The sequence below is a fragment of the Podarcis erhardii genome (assembly GCF_964252035.2).
Source record: "Podarcis erhardii genome assembly, chromosome: 2".
NCBI classification, from domain to species: domain Eukaryota; kingdom Metazoa; phylum Chordata; class Lepidosauria; order Squamata; family Lacertidae; genus Podarcis; species Podarcis erhardii.
In genome coordinates this window covers 114,058,698-114,085,380 of record NC_138498.1, presented here as the reverse complement: position 1 = coordinate 114,085,380, position 26,683 = coordinate 114,058,698, and the positions used below count along the sequence as shown (strand labels likewise).

At 46.5% G+C, this 26,683-nt stretch overlaps 1 protein-coding gene across 1 annotated transcript in view; it reads right to left on the bottom strand.

The window, feature by feature from the left end:
- Nucleotides 1-2,495: 2,495 nt before the first annotated feature.
- Nucleotides 2,496-26,683, bottom strand: part of LOC309336545 (von Willebrand factor A domain-containing protein 7-like) — a 43,765-nt gene continuing 19,577 nt past the window's right edge. The window contains exons 7-17 of the mRNA XM_081852481.1: nucleotides 24,942-25,151; nucleotides 22,758-22,896; nucleotides 21,060-21,196; nucleotides 16,152-16,430; nucleotides 14,465-14,680; nucleotides 12,579-12,751; nucleotides 10,056-10,170; nucleotides 9,019-9,223; nucleotides 7,021-7,102; nucleotides 5,856-6,079; nucleotides 2,496-3,180 (exon numbers count right to left, since the gene is read on the bottom strand). Coding sequence (XP_081708607.1) covers nucleotides 3,075-3,180; nucleotides 5,856-6,079; nucleotides 7,021-7,102; nucleotides 9,019-9,223; nucleotides 10,056-10,170; nucleotides 12,579-12,751; nucleotides 14,465-14,680; nucleotides 16,152-16,430; nucleotides 21,060-21,196; nucleotides 22,758-22,896; nucleotides 24,942-25,151 — 1,886 coding nt within the window. The 3' untranslated portion in view covers nucleotides 2,496-3,074. The remainder of the gene's footprint in view (nucleotides 3,181-5,855; nucleotides 6,080-7,020; nucleotides 7,103-9,018; nucleotides 9,224-10,055; nucleotides 10,171-12,578; nucleotides 12,752-14,464; nucleotides 14,681-16,151; nucleotides 16,431-21,059; nucleotides 21,197-22,757; nucleotides 22,897-24,941; nucleotides 25,152-26,683) is intronic.

Below are 26,683 nucleotides of genomic sequence, written 5' to 3'. Positions count from 1 at the left end.
CGTGATCTCCTTCCGCAGGGCCTGTAAGACAGAGCTATTCCGCCTGGCCTTCAATTTGAATTAGCCTGATCCTCTATTCCCTTTCCCCTTTCCTCTTCTATGAAGAAACCTTTCTGGGACCCCATATTTAAATTCTTCCCTGGTCTCCTTACTGGCCCTAGTAGGACCAACTTGGTCAGTTATCCCTGGTGATCATTCGATGTCTACTGACTGGAGCCCCCCCCCCATGACCCCTGAATTTTTGAATTTTATTGATATTGGTGCTGCATTTTATGTTGTATTCTATGCTGTTTTATGCTGTTTTTAAGTTGCATCTTAATCAATGTTTTATATTTGCTGATAGCTGCCCTGAGCCTGGTTTTTAAACCGGGAAGGCAGGTGTTATGTACTGAGTTGAATAGGATCCAAAATGCAGCAGTCTGATTGGTCCTAGAACAATAGTATTCAGAATGCAGCAGTCTGATTGGTCCTAGAACAATAGGATTCAGAATGCAGCAGTCTGATTGGTCCTAGAACAATAGAATTCAGAATGCAGCAGTCTGATTGGTCCTAGAACAATGCAGCAGTATGATTGGTCCGCAGGAGCCACCCAATCCAGCTCCAGGTGGAAGTGAATCCACAACCTGATTGGCCTACAGGAGAATCCCGGAATTAGCCAATCACATGCAGCCCATTGTGTAAATAATGTATATAAAGCAGATATTGTGGGGGAAAAAAAAACAAATTCCTTCCAGTAGCACCTTAAAGACCAACTAAGTCAGTTCTTGGTATGAGCTTTCGTGTGCATGCACACTTCTTCAGATACCTGAAGAAGTGTGCATGCACACGAAAGCTCATACCAAGAACTGACTTAGTTGGTCTTTAAGGTGCTACTGGAAGGAATTTGTTTTGTTTTGACTATGGCAGACCAACACGGCTACCTATCTGTAATTGTGGGGGAACTTCCATTCCTCCTCACCACTATGAGCTGAATAAAGAGCATGAAATCCACTCTTGACTCCGAGTATATTTCACTGGTGCCAAAGGTTGGTATAAATAAAAAAATATTATTATTATCTGTGATTTTCAAAAAGTTGGTTGGTCTTCAATAAGAGCTGTATTTCCCAACATGAAGATGTGGTTCTGGGGAAAAACAACAACAACTCTACCTGCGCTAAACTGAAAGTAGCAGCCTTAGTAATAACCCTCACAGTCAGGAAAAGTGAATTTCATCCTATTTTAACCACAGTCTGCATCAGGTTCACTACTGTTGAAATAAATAGACCTGTCTTAACCATGTTCATTAATTTTTGTGGGTCTTCTCTGATTAAAACTTAGTTGAATACTACCCAATCTTTTCAGAATAACCCCCAAGCCTTGGGAGAGAAAACCAACCACATTAAATAAGTGATAAATTGTTGCAATGGCACCCAAAAGCCCCCTCCTGCTTGACTGACATTTCCCGAGTCTGGCAATTTCAAGGTGTGCTGTTGCTAACCTGAACAGTGCAGCTTCTTTATGTAAAGTATATTCTGGTGAATCATTAAACATGGAAAAGACCCGTAATGTTTGATCTGGTTGAATTATGTGTTGTCTCATCACAATCCTGGTTTTGTATGAAGTCAGGGTGGTGTAGCAGAGCAAGGGCTTATCCACACTTATTTTCCTCTGCTCTTTCCAGGCATGGCCCATGATTTAAAGCTCCATGTCCAAGTGCCTCTGCCTTTCTATGGCTTTTTCCTTGCAGAAACCCGTTCTTTAAAGCTCCTGAAAACCCGTTCCTTAAAGCTCAATTTGAGCAAACGTTAATCCACGGAAAACCCGAACTGACATTTGCTCTGATTCAGCTTTAAAGAGCGGGTTTTTGTGGGGAAAGATTGCCTGGAAAGAGTGGAGTGAAAGGTTAGGGTGGATAAGCCTCTAAAGTAAAGGCAGATTGTGGCTGTGGGAGCAAAAAAGGTGAGACACTGAGAGGGAAAAAAATGTGGTTTAAAACAATGGTAGAAGTTTGAATAATGCAGTGATGGAGGAGAACTGAGAGGAAAAATCACGGTTTTAAACAACAACAGAGATTTAAGAAAACTACTACAGTCAAACCTCGGATCCCAAACGCCTCCGTTTTGGAACGTTTCAGTTCCCAAACGCCGAAAACTCGAAAGTAAATGCTCCAGTTTTTGAACGTTTTTTGAAAGCTGAACTCGGACACTGCTTCTGCTTGAGTGCAGGAAGCTCCTACAGCCAATCTGAAGCCACGTCTTGGTTGTCAAACATTTTGGAAGCTGAATGGGCTTCCAGAACAGATTACGTTTGACTGTAGTAACAGCCACTATCATGCCCTTTCATTGTTCCTCCCTTCTTGCTATACTCAAACGTCTCTCTCTTCCTTTCCTTAGCTGCCTTGTGTGAGGGAGATGATGGACACAGAGCTCTTAAATACCCCACAGTACCTCCATGCAATGCATTTTACTCCTGGCACTATGTATTGCCTTCAACATGCAGTTCCAGATTCAATGTAGTCGTTTAGAACAGGTATTTTATTTGTTAAGTTGTGGGTGAACATATCAGACAACACAGCAATTCTTCAAACAGCTCCAGTCTATTCAGAGGCCAGAACAGAACTGAACTGAAGGGCTCAGTCAGCCTGCTTATATAGAGCTCCAGTACAACGTTACTGTAGCAACTTTCTAAAACTATCCAATCACTGAACGTCACTTTCGATCCTTCAATTGTATAACTATCTACAGTATCCCCCTGCTGGCCCAGGGTGAGAACTTCAGTACATAACATTATTAACAAGCAAACACCCGTATATGTACAACGCCCACAGCCGAACTTAACCTTCTCTAAGCTGCCCTGCTTGCTTGAGTCTGTTTGTCTCAAAGGCGCAGTGGCGTTTATGATTGTGGTGCGTGTGTGTGTGTTGCAGAAAGTGAGGGGGGCGAGGATGGAAACGGGGAATGTGTGTGCAAGGGAGAGTTGCAAAAAGCAGGGTGGAAAGGTGGGAGGGAGGAAAAAACGAGACGAAGGTGAAAGTGGGGGTACAAAGGGGTTGCAAAAAGGAGGGAGTAGGGGGCCTGGGAGTGTTGTCCGTTTTTCTAGGCTGCTGCAGGATGCGTCTGTCTGCAGTCTACAGTTAAAGTATCTGTGTTTCCGTTTTCATCGCCGATCAGAACCTCTGCATAAGGAGTACAGCAATTGGACCTAAAAAGGAGGACAAAGTTATAATTGTGTCAAGAACATATTACAGAATAAAACATTAGTTTGCAGCAGGGGCATCTGGTTACTTTTATGATGACTTATTTTGGTTTATTTATTTTTTACTGAACACTTTGTTCTTTCATTGGATTTCCATGTGAACCAGTCTCAAGCTATTCTTACTCTTCTGCAGAACCAATTGGACACCCGTCCTTCTCTCCCTCCCCTCTCTCTAGTCTTGGGTGGGAGGGAGTGAATGGGGGGGGGAGTTTGAGCCTCCATTCTGTCCTCTGCCTGGACCATCTCTGTTTTGGGGGGCGGGTTAGACCCTTGCTTTTCAATCTACAGCTGCACAGCTGCATTTAGCTTTGAAAGCACCCCCTCCCCCCAAAAAAACTTCTTCAGTTTACATGGGTTGGGAGGAAAATTTGTGATTGTGGGAGGAATGTGATAGCTGTATACACTCTGCGACTGTTTCTGGTCTGTGTGTATAGCCTCTTCTCCTGCATGGAAGTGAATTGATAGAAGAGGAGGAGTTTGGATTTGATATCCCGCTTTATCACTACCTGAAGGAGTCTCAAAGCGGCTAACATTCTCCTTTCCCTTCCTCCTCCACAACAAACACTCTGTGAGGTGAGTGGGGCTGAGAGACTTCAGAGAAGTGTGACTGGCCCAAGGTCACCCAGCAGCTGCGTGTGGAGGAGCCGGGAAGCGAACCCGGTTCACCAGATCACGAGTCCACCGCTCTTAATCACTACACCACACTGGCTCTCTCTATGTTAACTAGCATGGGGGGAAATGAGAGGTTGGAGCCCTGGAAACAACTGGAGGGAGAAAATCTCACCCCTCTCCCAACAAGCTTTGGGGATAACAGAGCAATTCTCACTACAGTGGTACCTTGGATTACAAACACCTCGGGTTATAGACTCCGCTGAGCTGGCAGTAGTACCTCGGGTTAAGAACTTTACCTCAGGATGGGAACAGAAATTGCGCGCTGGAGGTGTGGTGGCAGCGGGAGGCCTCATTAGCTAAAGTTAAGGTTAAGAATGGTTTCAGGTTAAGAATGGACCTCTGGAACGAATTAAGTTTGTAACCAGATACTGTATGTATCATTGCTGTTCAGTTTCCCCAAATTAAGCTCTAGAGGGGGCTGTTGGACAGCTAGAGATCTGTTGCACTTCCTCAACATCTGACAACCTAAGAAAAAACCTGTGTATGTAGATTGTCTTCTGTGCTGATTTTGTTGTGTTTACATATGATGGGAATCATGGCCAGTAGTTGTTCCTGTCATGGGTTGAACCTCTGGTAGGTTCCCATGAGAACAAACTGAGGCCGCTGGTTTGTTGTTTGCATCCGTCTGTCTTGGGAGACTACGGAAGAGTGTTCCTTCAGGGGTAAAGTCTATTATTATTATTATTATTATTATTATTTATTATTATCCATTCATTGCTTTTTACAAAATATCCCAAAGCAACTTAGAAAATGCTAAAATGCAGAACAAGTTCCCCAAATGCTTAAAATCTGCAACACAGAATAAAGTCTGAGAATAATAAAATGGAAAAAGAATGAATGGAATGCTCAGCCACTCTTCTGTTTCTCCACAGAAAACCTTACTGACGTTTGTTCTGATTTAGCAGTAAACGGCAGGTTTTCCTGGGGGAAAGGGGGGGGGGGACGAGAGAACAACCTCTCAGACTCATGGCTAGAAATCATGGGGCAAGCGTTAAGTGTGGGTGAGCCTTGAGTCTCTCTCCACTAAAAAGCAAACACCAACTGAGGCCAGTTTCACACCACATCATGCTTAAATTGAGATCCAAAAGCCTGTTTGTATCTGGCACCTAAAGGCTGGCTATGCTGGAGCCAGGTGACCTCTTCAGGGGAGGGCATTCCATTAGCAGGGAGTCAACACTTAAAAGGCCCTGTCTTTTAAGACACTGGTGTGTAATTGGTTAAGGAGACCACCTGATTACGGTCTGGAGTACCGGGACCTCAAATCCAGTTGTCTTCTGTCCCTGTTCCTCACCATCAGCCCTGTTAGTAGGAGGACCAGAGATTCACTCCCTGGTCTCTAGGACCCTGCTTTAGGTGTGTGCTCTCTGACACTACATAAGCAGAAGAGATTTTTCACATAAAATGTTCTGCAAGTGGCTTGTTTGGGTTCCCCCCCTCCCCCTTCATTTGGGGGTTATCTGTGTAGGAAATATACTGAAGGTATCGCTGTGGGTTAAACTACAGAGCCTAGGACTTGCCGATCAGAAGGTCGGCGGTTTGAATACCCACGACGGGGTGAGCTCCCATTGCTCGGTGCCTGCTCCTGCCAACCTAGCAGTTGAAAAGCACGTCAAAGTGCAAGTAGATAAATAGGTACTGCTCTGGCGGGAAGGTAAATGGCGTTTCCGTGCGCTGCTCTGGTTCGCCAGAAGCGGCTTAGTCATGCTAGCCACATGTACGCCAGCTCCCTTGGCCAATAAAGTGAGATGAGTGCCGCAACCCCAGAGTCGGTCACGACTGGACCTAATGGTCAGGGGTCCCTTTACCCTTTACCTTTATCCTGAGAGAACAGGAATGGGGCCTCCTCCTTCCACGCAAATATGTAAAGGCTCAATAATCTAACATCAAAGTGAATTAGGATGAATGCTGCATTAACAGGTCATCAGAAGGAGCCCCGTGGACATACATACCGATAGTGACAAATGACCTCCTTGCTGCCACCAGCCCCCTGTGGGTTGCAAGATAGTTGAGATCCCTTTGGTGTGGCGCGGACAGTGACAGCACTTTGAGCATCCTTAGCAGCAAAGCTCATGTACCAAAGGTGCTGGGAGCAGGTAGATCTGTGCTGAATGCCGCCTGCACAAGGCATGTTAAAGTCTAGGAGGACGTGGTTTGGTGAGATCTGGTCTGTTTCCTGTTTGGGTAGAGAACATGTTGGCTGGTAAATACCAAAGAGTATCCAACAGTAAGGGACGCGGGTGGCGCTGTTTGTTAAACCACAGAGCCTAGGGCTTGCCAATCAGAAGGTCGGCAGTTCGAATCCCCACGACGGGGTGAGCTCCCGTTTTTCGGTCCCTGCTCCTGCCCACCTAGCAGTTCGAAAGCACGTCGAAGTGCAAGTAGATAAATAGGTACCGCTCTGGCGTTTCCGTGCGCTGCTCTGGTTTGCCAGAAGAGGCTTAGTCATGCTGGCCACATGACCCGGAAGCTGTACGCCGGCTCCCTTGGCCAATAAAGCGAGATGAGCGCCGCAACCCCAGAGTCGGTCACGACTGGACCTAATGGTCCCTTTACCTTTATCCACCAGTAAATGCCACCATCAACTAGGGCAGGTGCTTAATTTTATCCAGCATGGTACTCTCCAGATATTTTGGACTTCAGCTCCCATAATTCCTTACTATTGGCCATGCTGGCTGTGGGTGATGGGAATTGTAGCCCACATCATCAGAAGGGCACTATGTTGGCAACCCTGAGCTAGAGACTCAGTCGGTTTTCGTCAGTTTCACATGCTGTTCATTCATCAATCTGCCAAGCCCAATTTCCACACGAAGGGTTTTCCAAACAACAATGGAAATTTGTACGGAAATACATAGGTGTTCATTTATATTTTATCTCAATGCATTCATTTCTAAACATACCTTATCGCCAAATATACATTAAATACTTTTCTGAGCCAAGAATTGTGTGATAGAGTTCAGATAAACTAGCACCATGAACGGGGCCTGGTAGAGAATGAACAGATAACGTAAAGAATAAACTGATGACACATTGATTAACGGAGTGTTCCTTCAGTTGGGACTCAGTATATGGATATTAGCAGTGGCCATGAAAAATCAATGTGGAGTGAAAACTCACCAGGGCAGTTTCAGGAACGACTGTGATGGGCAGTTTCAAGTAGTTTTGAGCCGCCGAGCTTTGAGCTGTGAACGTTGCAGTGCTGAAAGAACATCCAGTGATTATGAACTGTGTATATCGGGGGGGGGGGCGTTATAGATGAGAAGGGACAGTCTAGCATCTATACTTTGTTGCTCTCAGCAATCCAGCTTAGCTGTGCTGCATCATCATATCCTACTGAAGCAATGGGTTTCTGTGCAGTCAGTCTGAAACGGGACCCAAAATCCACATTTTTCCTCCTCCAAGGGAGCATTTCTAAAATGCATTAACTTGAGCTTTTGAGTCAATGTATAAACAGAAAGCCAGCTGTATAAACAAGTGCTCAAAGCCCTCTCCTTTATCAGTCCGTGACGGCAATGGATGACCTTGCCAGTTCCGTGGAGCAGGGATGGCACGTATGGGTCTTATCTTACATCCTGACCACAAAAAGATGCACAGACCTTGTCAAGTCTGACAAGAGACCCGGGAACAGTGCCAGGAGTGTTCTCAGAGTTGGTGACCTCCTGCCCCAAGAAAAGAGTATAGGAACAGGAACAACCTTGTATGGTCAATAGTATCGGAACAGGAATATTTGTTTATGGTCATGGATGTCAACTTGAGTATATGAGCTGACGTGGTTGGATTCCTGGGGAAGGGGGGAGAGGGTGCCTGGAGGATATATATACTGCATGAAATTTCTCATTTCTTTGGACTTGCTGTGAACTGACCACGCAAGTGCCATTTGCTATCCGGAGAGCAGAATAAACTCTTTCTCTGAATCAACCTCGGTGTCATTTGACTTCCTTTCTCCCTCCTGGGAGCAACGCAGACCCCACCAGTCATTAAAGTCTAAGAAGGCTACACTACTAGTATGTCATCTGAATCCACCAGTTTCTAATTCTTCGCTCAGCAAACATTGGACTCTTGGTACCAGCTTCCTCTGCTCCCCTTTCTTAGGGCTGTGAATGTCCACTGTCTGAAACCTTCAAGAGCTTTAATGTAGACTAGTGGCTCTGTACATTTACTGCTTAAAAATTGTGATGGTGTTGGTGGACCACTTAATGATTTTTCTACCTCCTGGGATGTGCTAGATGCTTTTTCATTGTATTCCTATTGCTTCTTTTATTTTTTATATTGTAATACAATAAAATACATTGTTAGAAAGAAAAGGAGCATTAAGAACACAATTAGAAATCAATATGTATATTTAATGTGGACGTTCCACGGAACAGCTGAATGAAGCCACTTGTGATCCACAGGCCAGTTTAGGAACCCCTGGTGTAGACAATATTCATCTAGGTAAGGGTTGGCAAACCTTTTCTGGCTGGTGGGCCTTATCTCCCCACCCTGGTGGGTCAAATTGGACAGGTGGGTGGGGTCTCCCACCTGTCACTTGATGTAATTGTGCTGTTCAGGTGATGCTGTGCTTTGAAGCACCGATAGTTGGGACTTCAAAGTGCAGTGCAGGGCTGTTTGAAAGCCCTTTTGCAAACAGCCCCATGCTGCTGGTTTTCAGAGGTTCAAAATGATGTGCAGCCCTGCACTGATCGTTGTACCTGTGGTTTTCAGAGGTTCAAAGAACAGCACTGGGGCAGACTATCAATAAAAAAAGAGGGGGGGGGTCCACTGCAACCACTGCTAAAATAGAGATTTTCCTCCTCCCTTTCAAAAGCAGTTTCAATGGTAACCTCCTGGAGCAAGACATATTCATAAAAACGGCAACAACTTGCCCCCTCCCCCAAAGCAAGCTCAACAACTTTTGTGTCCAGATTTTCACTTTGATACATGGCAACCCTAGTATAAGGCAGCTTATAATTGGTACCAAGTGAAGTAATTCCAAGTCTTCCGAGGGCTGCTTCCTACCCAGAGAACCCTCAAAACCTGACACCTCCTCTCTCTCCTCACTCCAGACGTCCACTCCTATCATCTCCCAGACCGCTCAAGACTCTCATTCCTAGCACTTGGGCAATGCCATCCTACCTGGAGGTAAAGCTGTCACTCCCTAAAGCTGCTGTGAAGGTTGCGTTGAGTAGGGTGCTCTCTCCTGGGTTTAGGAATTTTTTGGGAGGTGTAAAGCTGCTCAGGAGACCCTGGTCATCCCAGACTTCAAAAGAGAATGAAGCCGCTTGCCCACTGTTCACCACCAGGACAGAGACCTCCAGGCTCTCACCAGGCAACATTGCATCTGGAGACAAAGGAAGACATGTTCGCAATTGTTAAGTATAATGGTGTAACTGACGCTGAAATGGAAAATGCCTGTATGTATATTGCTGAAGGTTTAACTGGAAAATTCCATTGGGCAATATTGAAGCTAAGAAGAGCTCTCTGAGAGCCTAGATGGGTTAATAATTAACTGTTGATGTTCTCTGTTAGCTCTCACTTGGTGTTTAACTTTAGATCATGTGAGAGAGGTATTCAGTTGCAAATCTCCACTTTGGGGAGTTGGCCATTGAGTTTTTCTCTGGAAGCCACAGGGAACAAAGGATGTGGTCTCCTGAAGAGAAAACAGCTCCGGGCTAATGGAGTCTGTGTGGTGAGAGACAGACCTCTGGTTTTAGGTCTGTTTGGAATTATTTCATTTTTTTAAGAAGGTGGAAACTATGCTGGACGTGCACATGATATTATACAATTAATCTGAATGTATCGTTATTTGTTCCTTTGTTTGTTTTGAAGCAAGTTCTGCCTAGTAAAGCTTCTGAATCATATTTATGGGCCTGGACCATTTTTATTCAAAGAGGAGTCAGTTTTTATGCATCCTCCTGCTTCAAAGCTGTGCAATATTAATATCTGCAATAGTAATGTAGACAGCTATCAGCTTTTGGGTGGTGGTAGCAGCAAGGAAACACCACCGCTATTGGTAGCAGCGAGGAAGCACATGGGGTGTGTGCATGTTGCAGATTGCTTTGGATTTATTCTGCTTTATTATAGGTCCTGTGATGCTTCTCCAGCATTACCACATTCTATCTGCTGCTGGCTTGTTCCATCGCAATGGGAAAGGGGGAGAGAACCACACTCACTCTCTTGGTTTGGCAGGGGCACAATCTGCACGGACTCTGTGCTGATGGGATTGCTGGTGACTCGTGAAAAGGGAAGGTTCCCTGGAGACAGGCCTTCTACAGTCAGCAGGGTAGTCTAAAAGATAATGGAGAAAGAACAATTGCTATGGATCTTTTACAGCACAGCTGTGGAATCTGTGGCCTTCCAGAAGTTATTGGACTACATCTCGCCTCACCCTTGACTTTGGAGCCATGTTGGCTGGGGCTGATGGGAATTGTAGTCCGGTAGCATCTGGAGGGTTCTCCCATTCCTGCTTTACTCTGATGATGATGATGATGATGATGATGATGATTTCAATTTATATACCGCCCTTTATCAAAAGATCCCAGGGTGGTGTGCAACATTACAGAACCCATTTTTATATGGTTTATTGAATATTTGCAAACAAGTTGTAAACAGTTAAGGACATTGGCAAAATAATAACCTTTGGTTTTATAAGAGTATGTATTTACAGGAGATGAATAAATGAACAAATTAAGTTGGATATGCAGAAAATATTCAAAAAAATAATTTAAGGAACCGCAGAAAGAGGGGGAAGGAAGTCAAGTTCTGAAATGTTAAAATGGCTGTACAATTATTGAAATGTATAAACCTGAAAATCATAAGCAAAATATTTTAAAAAGAACCCGTTTTATGGAGCATCAATAATAAAACATAATAACAGACAGCATACGTAATTATAAAATATTTATAATAACAACCATCCCCTCAGCTTTAACAGGCCATAGATTGTTTAATGGCCAAAGGCCTGGGTAAAGAGGAATGTTTTTGCCTGGTGCCTGAAGACGTGTAATGAAGGTGCCAGGCAAGGCTCTCTGGGGAGAGCATTCAACAGTCAGGGAGTCACCACAGAAAAGGCCTGTTGTCATGTTGCCATAGTCTGAACCTGCTGCGGCTTGGGAACTTCTAAAGTGAGCAAGTGTCAGGAGCAAGAAGAAGGAGCAGCTGCTTCTCCTTGGCCCCCACTCCATCTCAGTAATGGAACGGATTGGGCTCCAGGAAGGGGTGGCCCAATACATTTTGCTTCTTGAGGCAAAGAGCAAGATGGTGACTCCCTCCATATAGAAAAGCCCAGATTGGCAGATAAAACTTACTTCAACACGGGCCACCGAAAAGTGTCCTGCACTGCACCTGGGGGTTGCAGGCTAGTTCATGCATTTATCCGTCTGTTACATTTCTGTCCTGCCCTTACTTCCAAGGAAGCCCAGAGCAGGAAATGGCAGAAAATAAACAAGAAAAAGTAAATCAATCACCTATCCTATTTTACCCTCACAACAACCCTGTGAGGTAAATTAGGTTGAGAGAGAATGCTCCAGGTCACCCAATGAGTTTCACAGCTGAGCAGGGATCATGAACCCTGGTCTCCCAGGTCCTAGCCCAATGCTTTAACTACTACACCACCTTGTCTCAAAGACATCTAAAAACATTTCAAGACACTCACATATCCTCACAGCTAATGATTTCAGGGTTGCCAAGAACTGAACCTTCCAACTGTCAAATTTCAGTGTCCATAGACGCCAGCTCTAGGGAGCCCTGGGTGCCAGGGCGCCCAGAATTTTTTTTGGGGTGGGTGCCCACAATGCGGGACTCCAACACAACTTCTAGTTTCTACCGGAAGTTGCGTTAGACCCCGACACAACCTCCCAGGCGATGTCTGAGGCCCTGCAAAGCCTCGGAACATGACTTCTGGTAGAAACCGGAAGTCTCGTTGGAGGTCTTGCAAGGCCTGGGACGTGGCCTCCGAGACCTGGCAATGTCTCAGAAGCAACAACCGAGACCCTCTGAACGTGGTAGAAACTGGAAGTCGTGTGAGAGGTCTTGGAAATGAGGCCCTGGAAGCATCGCCACGCTGCTGATGCAACGTGACGTCATGGCGTCAGGACGTCATGATGTCGCATTACATCATGGGCGCCATTGGGCGCCTATAACCTGGAGCCCAAGTCAGCGCTCCTGTCAGTGTCTGTAGCAGTGTTGTCTTGGCAAAGCACTTCAGGCCTGGGGGGCTGTGATCAGACCCTGGGCTGGAGATTAATGATGATGATAATAATAATAATAATAATAATAATAATAATAATAATAATAATAATAATTATTTATACCCCGCCCATCTGGCTGGGTTTCTCCAGCCACTATGGGCGGCTTCCAACAAAACACTAAAATACAATAATCTATTAAACATTAAAAGCTTCCCTAAACAGGGCTGCCTTTAGATGTCTTCTAAAAGTTTGGTAGTTATTTTTCTCCTTGACATCTGGTGGGAGGGCGTTCCACAGGGCGGGTGCCACTATGGAGAAGGCCCTCTGCCTGCTTGCCTGTAACTTCGTTTCTCACAGCGAGGGAACCACCAGAAGGCCTTCGGAGCTGGACCTCAGTGTCGGGCAGAACGATGGAGGTGGAGATGCTCCTTCAGGTATATTGGACCGAGGCCGTTTAGGGATTTCCCCATCCCTCCTTTAGCTAAAAACATGGGAGAGAGAACTTACTGGGTTATCTAAGGAAACGGGGACAATCGCCCAGGGGCTTTCAAGGGCATCAAAGGCTTGTTTCAGAGAGATGGAATCTATGGGCTTCCCTGATCCAGAGATAGGGACCAGGCGCTGGATCCTAGCACCTTTAGTATCTTCCATCAGCCTCAGCGACACAGTGTAATTTGAGCCTGCAACAAAAATGCAGAAAGTCAGTTTAGTTTCACTGGAGATCTTCTGGTCTTTCTTCCTTCGCTATCAACGCAATGTCCCCACTGAGTTCCTGGGTTTCCCCTCTTGGGACTTATAGTTGCATCCTGAGCTAATTGGGGTACAGTGGTACCTCGGGTTAAGAACTTAATTCATTCCGGAGGTCCGTTCTTAACCTGAAACTGTTCTTAACCTGAGGTACCACTTTAGCTAATGGCGCCTCCCACTGCCGCCGCACGATTTCTGTTCTCATCCTGAAGCAAAGTTCTTAACCTGAGGAATATTTCTGGCTTAGCAGAGTCTGTAACCTGGAGCATCTGTAACCTGAGGTACCACTGTATTTTTCACAGTCTGGAAAGCAGAATTTTCTTTACTGGATATAATGTGTGGTTGGATTGTACTTCATCTCTGTTGTAGTTTCCTGTGCAGCAACAGTAGAGATTTTAGACTACCCACTTGGCTGGTCACCTGTGGCGAGTAAGACCAAGATAGCAGGTGATCAGGCTCAGAAGCTTTTGTCAACTGAATGAGAGCAGAAAAGCCCACAGCTCAATGTTCTGCCTCGAATACAGAAGGATTCATCCCTGGTATCTTCAGTTGGAAGGACCTCTGGTTGTAGGTGATGGGAAAGGCCCTTGTGCCAAACCAGGGATGATTAAGGAATTTGACCTTTGTGAAGTCCAATGTGAAGCACACAGCAACAGCCTTCCTGGATCAGGCCAAGGGCCCACCTGGTCCACTGTACAGTTCTCACAGTGGCTAACCAGAGGCCCACCGGAAGCTTGCAAGCAGAACCTGAGCACAACAGCCGCTCTCCCCTCCTGCGGTATCTAGCAAATGATGATCATCTGCATCTTTTGGACTAAATGTTAGTATTTCATGCAGCCGGTGCTGCAGATGAGATTGTTGTAAATCACATGCCTGTCTGGGACAAGTCTGGGAAAGGAAGAACATCTTATCTCTTTCGCTGCGGGTACTGTTTCACTGTACTTTTGCATTTATTTCTGTCTGTTTTGTTCTCTCAGAGCTGGAGAGAACGGACTTTGTCTATTACGCCTTTGTCTGTATATAGTGTGTAAATAAATAGTTGATTAGATCTATGATGTCTGCATAAATCATTTGATTTATGTCGCTGGAGCACCCTGGAGAATAAGGGAGATACCCTTTCCAGTGCTGTGCACATCAGAGGATGCTTGGAGTCCTGGGGGCTGGCAGGAACCCCCAGGCGTTTTCCCAACACTAAAGTGTAGATCAGAAGCTAGTTTCCAGGATTCTTGATTGGCTCCAATGCATTATCAAAATGTATACAGTGGTACCTCGGGTTACATACGCTTCAGGTTACATACACTTCAGGTTACAGACTCCGCTAACCTAGAAATAGTACCTCAGGTTAAGAACTTTGCTTCAGGATGAGAACAGAAATCGTGATCCAGCGGCACGGTGGCAGCAGGAGGCCCCATTAGCTAAAGTGGTGCTTTGGGTTAAGAACAGTTTCAGGTTAAGAACGGACCTCTGGAACGAATTAAGTATTTAACCCGAGGTACCACTGTATTTTGAGAGAAAATACATTCAGTAATTCTCTGTACAACTCTTGGAAAAGGATAGGTGCTTTTTTAAGTCTTAAAAAACAACAGAAACGCCAGATAATTCTGCCCTCAGTAAGGAGACAGTGCTTCACATCCCGGAAAACTTACCTTCCACAGGTTTTCCCTGCACCGGAAGCACATACTCTTTCTGCTTCTGCATAATCTGGTAGGAAAAGTCAAGCAAGCTCTTGCCTCCAATTTCCACCTCGTAGGAGCCGCTGGGAGACACAGTCATGGTCCACATGCCCCGTTCAGGGATGGGGGACACCTTCACAATCTTGTGGCTGGCTGTGTTGATCACTGTGTGAGTGGACGGCGAGACACCTGCCATAGGATGACACAAAGACAGACAAGGTTGCAGGAGATGCAGAGATGCTTGGTCCTCAGAGCTCTATTCAGCCACTCCCTTCTCTTCAGACAACGCCCCTCACTGCCCCTGCTTTGCACCTGCCTTGGGCCTGGCTGGAATATGTCCCTGAACTGCGATGATGTCCCTTGCTGGTCTGGTTGGAAGATAGGGAGGCATGTATGATTGACTAGGCTGCTGTATGAAGGTAACATTTCCACTCATTGCTCCACACACTATTGCTTTGTAGGCCTCTGAAGGTTACTGTCCATAGCTGTCAACTTACAGTTTTGAAAATAAGGGACCTGCAGCCTCGAAAATAAGGGATCAGCAGTCAAAATAAGGGATTTTCCAAGCACAAGTATGTTCAACTTCTAAGCCCCTCCGAGCCAAAGGCAGAAAGCCCAGCCAGCCCAGCAGCCAATCGAAACCTCAAGCGGTGGTTCCCACAGCGCAGCAACCCGGCAAAGGGGATGCAGCAAGGAAAACCACTGTCACCTCTCCGCTGGGAAGCCCTGAGCAAAGGCGAGTCCCCAGGCAACGTGGCCAACTTGATCGGCACAAGGCATGCAAGCTCCACCCCCCAGTCATTCTTAGACTCCTTATTGGGTGAGCAACGCTGCCAAGCAACACAGTTGGAGCCTCCCTCCTCCCTGGCCAGCGGGGAGGGAGGGAGAGGAGCTGCTTCCTTAGAAACCCGGGAAATTTAAGGGACATCATCAATAAGGGACAGCACAGCGCTGTGATAAGGAACTTTCCCACCAAACAAGGGACAGTTGACAGCTATGTTGCTGTCACGGACTCATTGGACACAGAGGAATGTTGGGAAGAACCAGTCAGGGAACCCCCAAGGGAAGAAGGCTCAGAGCCCGGGGAGAGGTGGTGGGACCATGATGAGTGGTCAGCGGGAGAAGATTAGGAAGAGGCGGTGTCGGACGCTGAGGAGGTAACAGGGATTGGTGAGCTGGGAGAGTCTGTGGCAGAGAGAAGCCCAGAATCAGAGGCAGAAACTGAAGCAGGAGAGGAGGAAGGCAGAGAGGCAGAGATGAGTCTGGCTGGAGAAGAGGCACAGGTGTCTCCCCATTCTGCTGCAACAAACTCCCCTCCCCACTGGCCTCCCAGACCCAGGAGAGGCATGAAAAGAGCAGAGGAGAGATTGGTGACTTGCAGGCGCAGTCTCTGATTGCTTCTTGGGGGGCAAGACCTACCGGAGGCCTGACACTCCTGTTTTTGCTAATAAAGGGTTAACTCTAACTTGCCTGGTGTGATTTACTGCTGGCTTGCTTATGACAGTGGCTTAGAAGGGCAACCCTCCGGCTGTAAAATGTTCCCCATCCCTGATGTAGAGGATGGTGACTTACACGGGAATCAGAATTCTAGCCCCTGCCCCCAGTTATACACCTGCAGGAAAGCTCTCTGCTTCATCCTCTGCATTATAACAAATTGTACCTGAAGGCTGCAGTAGAAAAACGGTGAATCCTGAGGCGCTTAAGCTCTTGACGGAGACAGTGATTTCTGTGAGGGTCTCATCCACAGGGAAAGAGAGTTGAGATCCATCCAATTGCTTATGGACCACTTTGACAGGGGCAGCATTCAGAGACAGCTCCATGATGCCCAAGACCCGGCCGAGTTCACCTTTGGTGGTCTTCACATAGAAGCCTCCGGAATATGCAGCTAGTTGTTCATAGATGTTAGCATAACTTCTCCCGGAAGCCTCTTCAGCAGCACCTGTGGAGAGGAAGGATGGAGTTTTGTCTTGAAACCTGGTCTCCTCCCTTTCTCTGTTCACAACAGTGTGGGAATGTTCAGGGATGCAGGAGAGGATATATTGTTTGATTATAGCTTTTCCAACTTGTGTAAACAAGTTCACAATTTACCAGAGTAACATCCCCCTTTTAAAACTCACAGCGTTTGCGTTTGCTCAGGCTCGCTAAAGCTTCTATAATAACTGTTCTGGTATTTTCCCCTTATTCCCTCAAAAAAGATAAGGCATGACACAGTCTCCTGTAAAAGTATAAAAAGAGTTTACTCACTCACATTCTGTTCACAATCAGATCCCAGAAGGCAGACTTATCTTAGAAAAGTAACATATACCTGGAAACTATCTCATAAGGAGACAGTTCCTTTGTTCTCTCTTGGCTGGAGGCCAAGAGAGCATCTTTGGCTAAGCAGATGTTGCTTCTTCAATGCATGTAGTCAAAGAGAGATAGATGGCTGCCCTGCCCTGTGCTTTTGTCGTTACCTGTACAGGTGAGGCCATGCCCACCTCTAGTCACATGCAGAGGAAGTTGGGAAATGGGAGGAAGTTGGAAATGGGAAGTTTACCTGCTGGCTGGACAAACATTCCTCCCCATGTGTAAACATGTTCACTCTAGGAATGTTGTACTTGACTGATCTTGTGTTTCACATCCCACAAGCAGGAAAGGCAAACCACAGCTTTTGGCAGCAGTTGCTTATAATAATTACACAATATAAGATGGGTCTGGTTCTGAATGATCTCTCAAAGGTCCTGCCCAAATTTTGTGACACTGGTTGTAGAAAGAGGCCGCTAAAGAAAGTCAAACCAACTGGACCTCGACTTATTGTCACGATTGCTACGTACTGCCTCCATTGTTGGAGGCAATATGCTTCTGAATGCCAGCTGCTGGGAATCACAAAAGGTAATAAAGGTACTGTTGGTGTGTGCTTCCCATAGGCATCTGGTTGGTCAGTGTGAGAGCAGGATGCTACCCTAGATGGGCATTCTGTATGACCCGGCAGCACAGCTCTTGTGTCCTCATGTGTTCGGCAGATTCTCCTTGGCTGCAAGGATGGGCTTTTGCACAACTGAAAAGATGGTCAGGTTCAGGAGATCTGTTGTCACCGGAGCAAATAGTTGGGGATGCATTTGGAAGGGGGCAGGCTTTCCTTTCCTTTGCCCTCCCCTGTGGGAGGGGATATCACTGAGATGTCTGTGTGGGCACAAAAAAGGGCAACAGACAGGGATTCCTGGCACTGAGTCTGGAGAGAGACCTAAGACTTCATTTGTAGCACCCTAGAAATGGGATAAATGCAAGAAAAAAAAGTGGCTGTCCAACAAAGCCTTATAGTTAAAGCTATGGTTTTCCCAGTAGTGATGTACGGAAGGGAGAGCTGGACCATAAAGAAGGCTGATCGCCAAAGAATTGATGCTTTTGAATTATGGTGCTGGAGGAGACTCTTGACAGTCCCATGGACTGCAAGAAGATCAAACCTCTCCATTCTGAAGGAAATCAGCCCTGAGTGCTCACTGGAAGGACAGATCCTGAGGCTGAGGCTCCAATACTTTGGCCACCTCATGAGAAGAGAAGACTCCCTGGAAAAGACCCTGATGTTGGGAAAGATGGAGGGCACAAGGAGAAGGGGACGACAGAGGACGAGATGGTTGGACAGTGTTCTCGAAGCTACAAACATGAGTCTGACCAAACTGCGGGAGGCAGTGGAAGACAGGAGTGCCTGGCGTGCTCTGGTCCATAGGGTCATGAAGAGTAGGACATCACTAAATGACTAAACAACAAAAGAAATGGGATGCAGGTGGCGCTGTGGTCTACACCACAGAGCCTAGGACTTGCCGATCAGAAGGTCAGCAGTTCGAATCCTTGCGACAGGGTGAGCTCCCGTTGCTCGGTCTCTGCTGCCAACCTAGCAGTTGAAAGCACGCAGTGCAAGTAGATAAATAGGTACTGCTCTGGCGGGAAGGTAAACAGCATTTCCATGCGCTGCTCTCGTTCGCCAGAAGCGGCTTAGTCATGTTGGCCACATGACCCGGAAGCTGTATGCCGGCTCCCTCAGCCAATAAAGCGAGATGAGCGCCGCAACCCCAGAGTCGCTCATGACTGGACCTAATGTTCAGGGATCCCTTTACCTTTACTAGAAACCTAATGGGAGAGCAGGATCTGTTGTTATGTGAATGCAGTGAACCTTTGCATTATATGCTCAGCCTGCATATATGTGTAAAGAAGCAAACAAACCACACAAATAATTCCAATTAGCCTCATTCAAAGGAAACCAACCCAGGGTATGCTGTGGAACTCCTTAAATCTCAGTGTTCAGATTGCATTGTGCATGAGCATGACACTATACATCAGTCACTTCATGCAATAATCCTCTAGATGGCGACCAATGCAACAGAAAACAAGAAAATTTAAAAACCCATCCAGGCTCATTTCCAGACAACTTGGGATGCTCCCACATTCCTTACTGCAAGCAGTCTATTATTATTATTATTATTATTATTATTATTATTATTATTATTATTGGGAACCATAACATCAAATCCACTTAAGATTCTTAACTAGCAGGCATCCCTCCCACCAAAAAAAAGCCAAAAAAAGAAAAGAAAAAGCAGGCATATGGAAGTGGTCCAAGATACAAACAAACCATAATGATAAACCTGGCAACAACAATGACAGAAACAATTGGCAGCTCTGGCACAATACAGTGGTTCATTGGTTCTTGAATGTGTAATCTGTTCCAGAAGTCCGTTTGACTTCCAAAACATTCAAAAACCAAGGTGTGGCTTCCGATTGGCGCAGGTGCCCCTGAAACATGAGCCGAGAACCACATTGGATGTTCGGCTTCTGAAAAATGTTTGCAAACCAGAGCACTTACTTCCAGGCTTCTGGTGTTCGGAAGCCAATTTGTTCATCAACTAGGCCATTCGAGAACCAAGGTTCCACTGTGAAATATACCCGGAGTCGAATGTCAACTCAGTACATAACACACTGTATTGCAAAAGGACCAGAAAACAAAACAGAACATGCATGCTTTGCATGCAAAAAGCCTAAAATTCAGTCCCTGGGATGTCCAGGCAGGGCTCCTCTGGAAGTCCTAGAAAGCTGCTCTCAGTCAGTGAAGACACACCTGAGTCAGGTGGACCAGTGACCTGATTCTGCATAAGGCTGCTTCCACATATTCCTATATATGAAGCCCTGGCTCACTTGGAGGACATGCTGAAATTTTCGTTCCTCCAGCTCACTCTGGTTGGTCTAGCATGGCTGGGAAAACTGTAGCCCTCCAGATGTTGCTGGTCTGCAGCTCCCATCAGTCCTGATCATTGTGTCCCTGCTGGCTGAAGCTGCTGGGAGCTGGAGTTGAGGAAGATCTGCAGGGCCACAGGTTCCCTGCGATTGAAAAAAAGAATAACAACTTCAACATGCCCCTGCCTTATCCATGCTTCATATATTATGGAGGCAGCATGGGACTGGATCACACAGATGGTCTTGTATTGAACAAATTTCCCCATAGCCATTACAGACCAGGAATTCCATGCAGGCAAGTCAGTGGGAAGATGAAGGAGAGACAGATCTCTCCAGTCCTCTTCCACCTGTCCACTTGGTTTCAGTGCTGGCTACAAATGAAGAGAAAAACACCCCTCCTGTTCTGCCCTTTCACCAGACTATCTGGGATGAGCCCCCCCCCCTTTAAATAGTAACTTTGGGTTAAACCACAGAGCCTAGGGCTTGCCGATCAGAAGGTCAGCGGTTCGAATCCCCGTGACGGGGTGAGATCCCGTTGCTTGGTCCCTGCTCCTGCCAACCTAGCAGTTCGAAAGCACGTCAAAGTGCAAGTAGATAAATAGGTACCGCTCTGGCGGGAAGGTAAACGGCGTTTCCATGCGCTGCTCTGGTTCGTCAGAAGTGGCTTAGTCATGCTGGCCACATGACCTGGAAGCTGTATGCCGGCTTCCTCAGCCAATAAAGTGAGATGAGCGCTGCAACCCCAGAGCCGGTCACGACTGGACCTAATGGTCAGGGGTGCCTTTACCTTACTTTTGTGGACTGATCACAAAGGAGTGGTCCTCACTTTACTAACATGGCTGTTGGGCCACAGGCCACCTCATTTTCTCCCCCATTTTCTGTTCATATTGTGGATATTTCACCCCTCCCATTGTGAGAACCTCATGATGTTTTCAGAAAGCAGGGGGCGGAATCTGTTCACTGCTTCTGGCGCTCCAGCCTGACTCTGTGGGAGTCTGAGTGCTATCTGTGTAGAGATAAGATGGCTGAAACTGTAACACTCATGCAGTCTAGAAGTCTCTGTTAGTCTTTAGTTTATTTTGGTTTGCAGTAGCTGTAATAGAATAAAGACTTTATGCTTCAGAGCCGTCGTTCGTGTAGTTCATACTCTGCTGTGCTCTGCTGACTTTGGTACTGAGTTTGGTGCTCACAGCTCTGAGTTGTGAGTCCACAGCACTTAGACCTGCTCTCCCGCAGTGGAAGGTCTCTGGAAGTGCTTCCCAGCTCGCCTGGCCCAGTTGGGGCAGAAGAGGTTGAGCCCAGTTGTTGGCATCGGCTCAAAGGCAAAGCTGACACATATTACTTGCCAGGATTTACGTACCTCTGCGTTTCCGGCTGGAACAATAACCCGTGAGAGCAAAGTTCACCACAGACTTAGAGGAATCAATCAGGACGGTGACTTTATCTTTTAGGTATTCGTCTTTAGCTCCAGCATCAGTAAAGGTGAAGATCTCAGACCTGGAGAAGGTGAAAAGGGATCTTATGGAAGAGGGTTGAACAAGCTAACAGTATGCTGTACAGGGAGGCGAGCAATTTGTTGGATAAGCCGCCTCACCTACTGACCTAGATAAGCACCTACGGGACTGCCTCTCCTGGTATGCTCCACGGAGGACCTTAAGGTCCATATATAGCAACACCCTAGAGGTCCTGGGCCCTAAGGAAGTTAGATTAGCCTCAACCAGAGCAGGGCCTTCTCAACACTGGCTCTGGCCTGGTGGAACTCTCTGTCTCATGAGAGCAGGGCCCTGCGGGATCTGACTTCTTTCCGCAGGGCCTGTAAGACAGAGTTGTTCCACCTGGCCTTTGGCTTAGAATCAGTTTGATTCCCTCCCCCTCTTTCTTTTTCCTTTCTCCTTCTGTGAAGAGGCTGCATCCTAATGTTTTAATCTTAATCTTTTAAATTGTATTTTAATCAACTTGTTTTTATTATTGGTTGTTAGCCGCCCTGAGCCCGGTCTTGGCTGGGGAGGGCGGGGTATAAATAAAATTATTATTATTATTATTATTGTACAACCAACATGCTGAAGTCTAATAAATGTATGAAGGGGTTAGGACCATAGTGTAAGCTGCCCTGCCAGGCTTATTTAGGCCATTCCTCCTAACCTTGGGAGAAACGGTTATCAAGCCTTGGTTCTTCCCATTCCACCATGTGAATACAACCAGTAAGGAGGTCTAAGCTGGATGCTTCAAGCTGGACTACTGTAATACGCTCTATGTGGGGCTACCTTTGAAGGTGACCTGGAAACTACAGTACAACTAATCCAGAATACGGCAGATAGGCTGGTGACTGGGAGTGGCCACTGAGACCATATAACACCGGTCCTGAAAGACCTACATTGGCTCCCAGTATGTTTCCGAGCACAATTCAAAGTGTTGGTGCTGACCTGGAAAGCCCTAAACAGCCTCGGCCCAGTATACCTGAAGGAGCGTCTCCACCCCCATCGTTCAGCCCAGACACTGAGGTCTAGTTCTGAGGGCCTTCTGGCGGTTCCCCCCCTGCGAGAAGTGAGGTTACAGGGAACCAGGCAGAGGGCCTTCTCGGTAGTGGCACCCGCCCTGTGGAACGCCCTCCCATCAGATGTCAAAGAGAACAACTACCAGACTTTCAGAAGACACCTGAAGGCAGCCCTGTTTATGGAAGTTTTTAATGCTTAATGTTTTATTGTGTTTTTAATATTCTGTTGGGAGCCACCCAGAGTGGGTGGGGTATAATAATAATAATAATAATAATAATAATAATAATAATAATAATACCATGTGGCTTAATCAAGCCATCAGTGTTTCTGTACAAATAATTCAGAAACATTTACCACTTTGGAACCTAAGTTTGGAAAGAAAGAAAGAAAGAAAGAAAGAAAGAAAGAAAGAAAGAAAGAAAGAAAGAAAGAAAGAAATCCAAGGGATAAGGGATTTAAGAGAGCACCAGACTTCTGGGTACTCAAGCCAAGGTGGTAGTAGGAGTGGAGGAACAAGGGTAACAAGAAGATTTGTTTCGGGAATAAGGGAAGGAAGGGCAGACCGTGGCAAGCTGTGCTCCAAAGCCAACTTCAGACCGCTTAGTGCCAACTCTGGGCAGTCACCACCGCCATCAGCTTTGAGCTTAGAGATGAAGGACCTGAACTCATCCACGTCATGAGTCTCTTGGACTGGGCCAACACCTGCAGGGATACATACGAGATGGACTGAGTTGTGAAGACATGAACCGAACACTGCAGATACAGACATACTGCAAGCCAGGGGTAGCCAATATTACACCCTCCACGTTGGACTACAATTCCCACCAGCCCTAACCATTTGCTGTGCTGGCTAGGACTGATGGGAGTTGTAGTCTAACAATATCTGGAGAGAAGAAGAGTTTGGATTTGATATCCCACTTTATCACTACCCAAAGGAGTCTCAAAGCGGCTCACATTCTCCTTTCCCTTCCTCCCCCACAACAAACATTCTGTGAGGTGAGTGGGGCTGAGAGACTTCAGAAAAGTGTGACTGGCCCAAGGTCACCCAGCAGCTGCATGTGGAGGAGCGGGGAATCAAACCCGGTTCACCAGATTACAAGTCCACTGCTCTTAACCACTACACCACACTGGCACCAAGTTGGCTATCCCTGCTCTTCTAGTATTTTATTTATTCATTTCACTTTCTATCCTTCCCCTTTACGGGAGCATGGGGTCAATAACATTTTAATAACGAAACAAAATACAGTGGATGTTCGGGTTGCGAACGTGATCCGTGCGGGATGCATGTTCACAACCCGTGTCTGCGCATGCGCGGGTTGCAATTCGGTGCTTCTGTGTATGCGCAAAGCGCGATTCAGCGCATGCACGACCACCAAATTCCGGAAGTAACCTGTTCCGGTACTTCTGGGTTTCGGTGGTCCATAACCCGAAAAAACACAACCTGAAGCAGCTGTAACCCAAGGTATGACTGTATACATTAAAAATACCTGTCACAATTATGGTGCAATTCAGGGGCATATCAGTAGTGCTGCACCCGCTTCTATCTATGAACTGTGATAGAAGCAAAAGCTGCAAGCAAGAAGCTTCGACTTCAGTTGTCCTGAAAAACCTCAATGCATTCAGGAAGTCTGCACTGGACAGCCTAATGTTGGAGCTGCTATTATTATTATTATTATTATTATTATTATTATTATTATTATTATTAAAAAACAACAGTGCCACAAAACAATTCTGAGAAACAGGAGGGCAACACAGAAAACTTTTGATTACAGGGTAACTTCACATTTGATCTGTACTGCTTTGTACCACTTTTGATTGCTGTCTTTCGATGTCATGGTTGTTTTTATAAGACTTCTCATTGTTCCGTTCCCAAGCTGTCCTGAATTTTTTATTTATTTATAGAAGGGCAGCATATCAATTATTCAAATTTATCATTCCCTGGGCTCCTTCAAGACGACGTTTGGGATATAAATGCAGCCGCCGCCACCAGCTATGACCCTCCCCTTCTCGTTGCACTCCAACTCCCATCAGCACCCCAGCCACCAAGGGCCAATGGTGAGGGATGATGGGAGTTGTAGTCTCTGATAAAACCTGGAGGGCCACAGTTCCTGTGGGCCCTCACACACTGTTTGGGTTCACTGTGAAGAGTGAGCAAAAAGGATAGCAATTCCAGATCAAGCATAGCTGTCAACCGTCCCTTATTTGGCGGGAAAGTCCCTTATCCCAGCGCCATGTCCCGCTGCTGTCCCTTATTAATGATGTCCCTTAAATTTCCCGTGTTTCAAAGGAAGCAGCTCCTCTCCCTCCCTCTCTGCCAGCCAGGGAGGCTCCAGCTGTGTTGCTTGGCTGCGTTGCTCTCCCAATAAGGAGTCTAAGAACGACTGGGGGGTGGAGCTTGCATGCCTTGCGCCGATTAAGTCGGCCGCGTTGCCTGGGGACTCGCCTTTGCTCAGCGCTTCCCAGCGGAGAGGTGACGGTGGTTTTCCTTGCTGCATCCCCTTTGCCGGGTTGCTGCGCTGTGGGAACCACTGCTTGAGGCTTCGTTTGGCTGCTGGCTGGGCTTTCTGCCTTTGGCTCGGAGGGGCTCAGAAGTTGAACATACCTGTGCTCTGAAAATCCCTTATTTTGGCTGCTGATCCCTTATTTTCAAGGCTGCTGGTCCCTTATTTTCAAATCTGTAAGTTGATAGCTATGAGACCAAGTGGACTCATTTGGGAGAAATCAACTCTTTCACTTTGCATCCTCACCTGGATCATTGAACGGAACAAGAATGTAGTTAAAGGGTGCATCTGGGGAGCTGGAATACTTTCGGATGAGCTCAATGCAGGTGGTTTGGGCCTGTTTTATGTCATCTGACATGCTGCCGGTTGTGTCTATTACAAAGGTGAGTGAATAGCCTTCCAGGCTGAAAAACTTCTTAAAGGTATCGCTGCCCACCTTGTCCAGGAGGCCGTACCCTAGTGAAATGCAGAGTAAAAACAGGTTAGGTCTAGAGCTGGTTTTCAACATTGTGATATATCGGCAGCAAAATATCTGAAATATGGATGGAGCTGTGTTAAGAGGCATTGGCTATTTTTTGTATAGCGTGCACACACAAACACAGTAGGGCTGGGCAAGGTATGGATGCATTGTCAAAAATCGGTTTGAAGTCCAGATCATGGTTTCATAATATTCAACATGGTGATATATTGCAAATCACAATGTTTGTGTGTGCTATGTAAAAAAACACACACCACAATGTGGCCATGAGGCCAGTCACCACTTCCCTCATGATTCCTTCTGTCCCTTGTTCCTCTGTACTATAAAAGAACAGTTGTAACAATATGTTAAAGGTAAGTAAAAATGTTTAGGGACACGGGTGGCGCTGTGGGTTAAACCACAGAGCCCAGGACTTGCCGATCGGAAGGTTGGTGGCTGGAATCCCAGCAACAGGGTGAGCTCCCGTTGCTCAGTCCCTACTCCTGCCAACCTAGCAGTTCGATAGCATGTCAAAGTGCAAGTGGATAAATAGGTACCGCTCCTGCGGAAAGGTAAATGGTGTTTCCGTGCACGGCTCTGCTTTTGACAGAAGCGGCTTAGTCATGCTGGCCACATGACCCGGAAAAACTGTCTGCGGACAAACGTCGGCTCCCTCGGCCAGTAAAGCGAGATGAGCGCTGCAACCCCAGAGTTGTTCGTGACTGGACTTAACTGTCAGGCGTCCTTTACCTTTACCTTTTTAAAACATGTATCAGTTGAAACCCCTAAGTAGTAGCAGTTGCCAGGACATTACAGTCATGCCTCGGCATCCGAACACCTTGGGAGTCGAACGTTCTGACTCCCGAACAATCAGAAACCAGAAGTGAGTGTTCTGATTTTCGAATGTTCTTTTGGAAGCCAAACGTCCAACGGGGTTTCTGTGGCTTCCGATTCGCTGCAGGAGCTTCCTACAGCCAATCAGAAGCCGTGCTTTGGAAGTCGAACTGACTTCCGGAATTGATTCTGTTTGACTTTCGTGATACGTCTGTACGCTGTTCACCTCTATGTAAGTTACACCCTTATTTTGGACATCATGATGTTTGTTCACCTTTTAATCATTGCTAGCCATGGTTTAACGGGGTGAGCTCCGTTAGCAGTTTGAAAGCACGTCAAAGTGCAAGTAGATAAATAGGTACCGCTCCGGCAGGAAGGTAAACGGCATTTCGGTGCGCTGCTCTAGTTCGCCAGAAGTGGCTTAGTCATGCTGGCCCCATGACCTGGAAGCTGTACGCCGGCTCCCTCGGCCAATAAAGCGAGATGAGCGCTGCAACCCCAGAGTCGGCCAAGACTGGACCTAATGGTCAGGGGTCCCTTTACCTTTATCTTTAACCATAGTTTACAGTAACATACAAAAGGGGCCCATATACCTTAAAAAAATCCGACCCAGGATAAAATCCCTAAAGCATAAAAACAAGGGCAACACATAAGGACAGAAACAAAACACAACACCTGAAGAAAAGAACCACCAAAA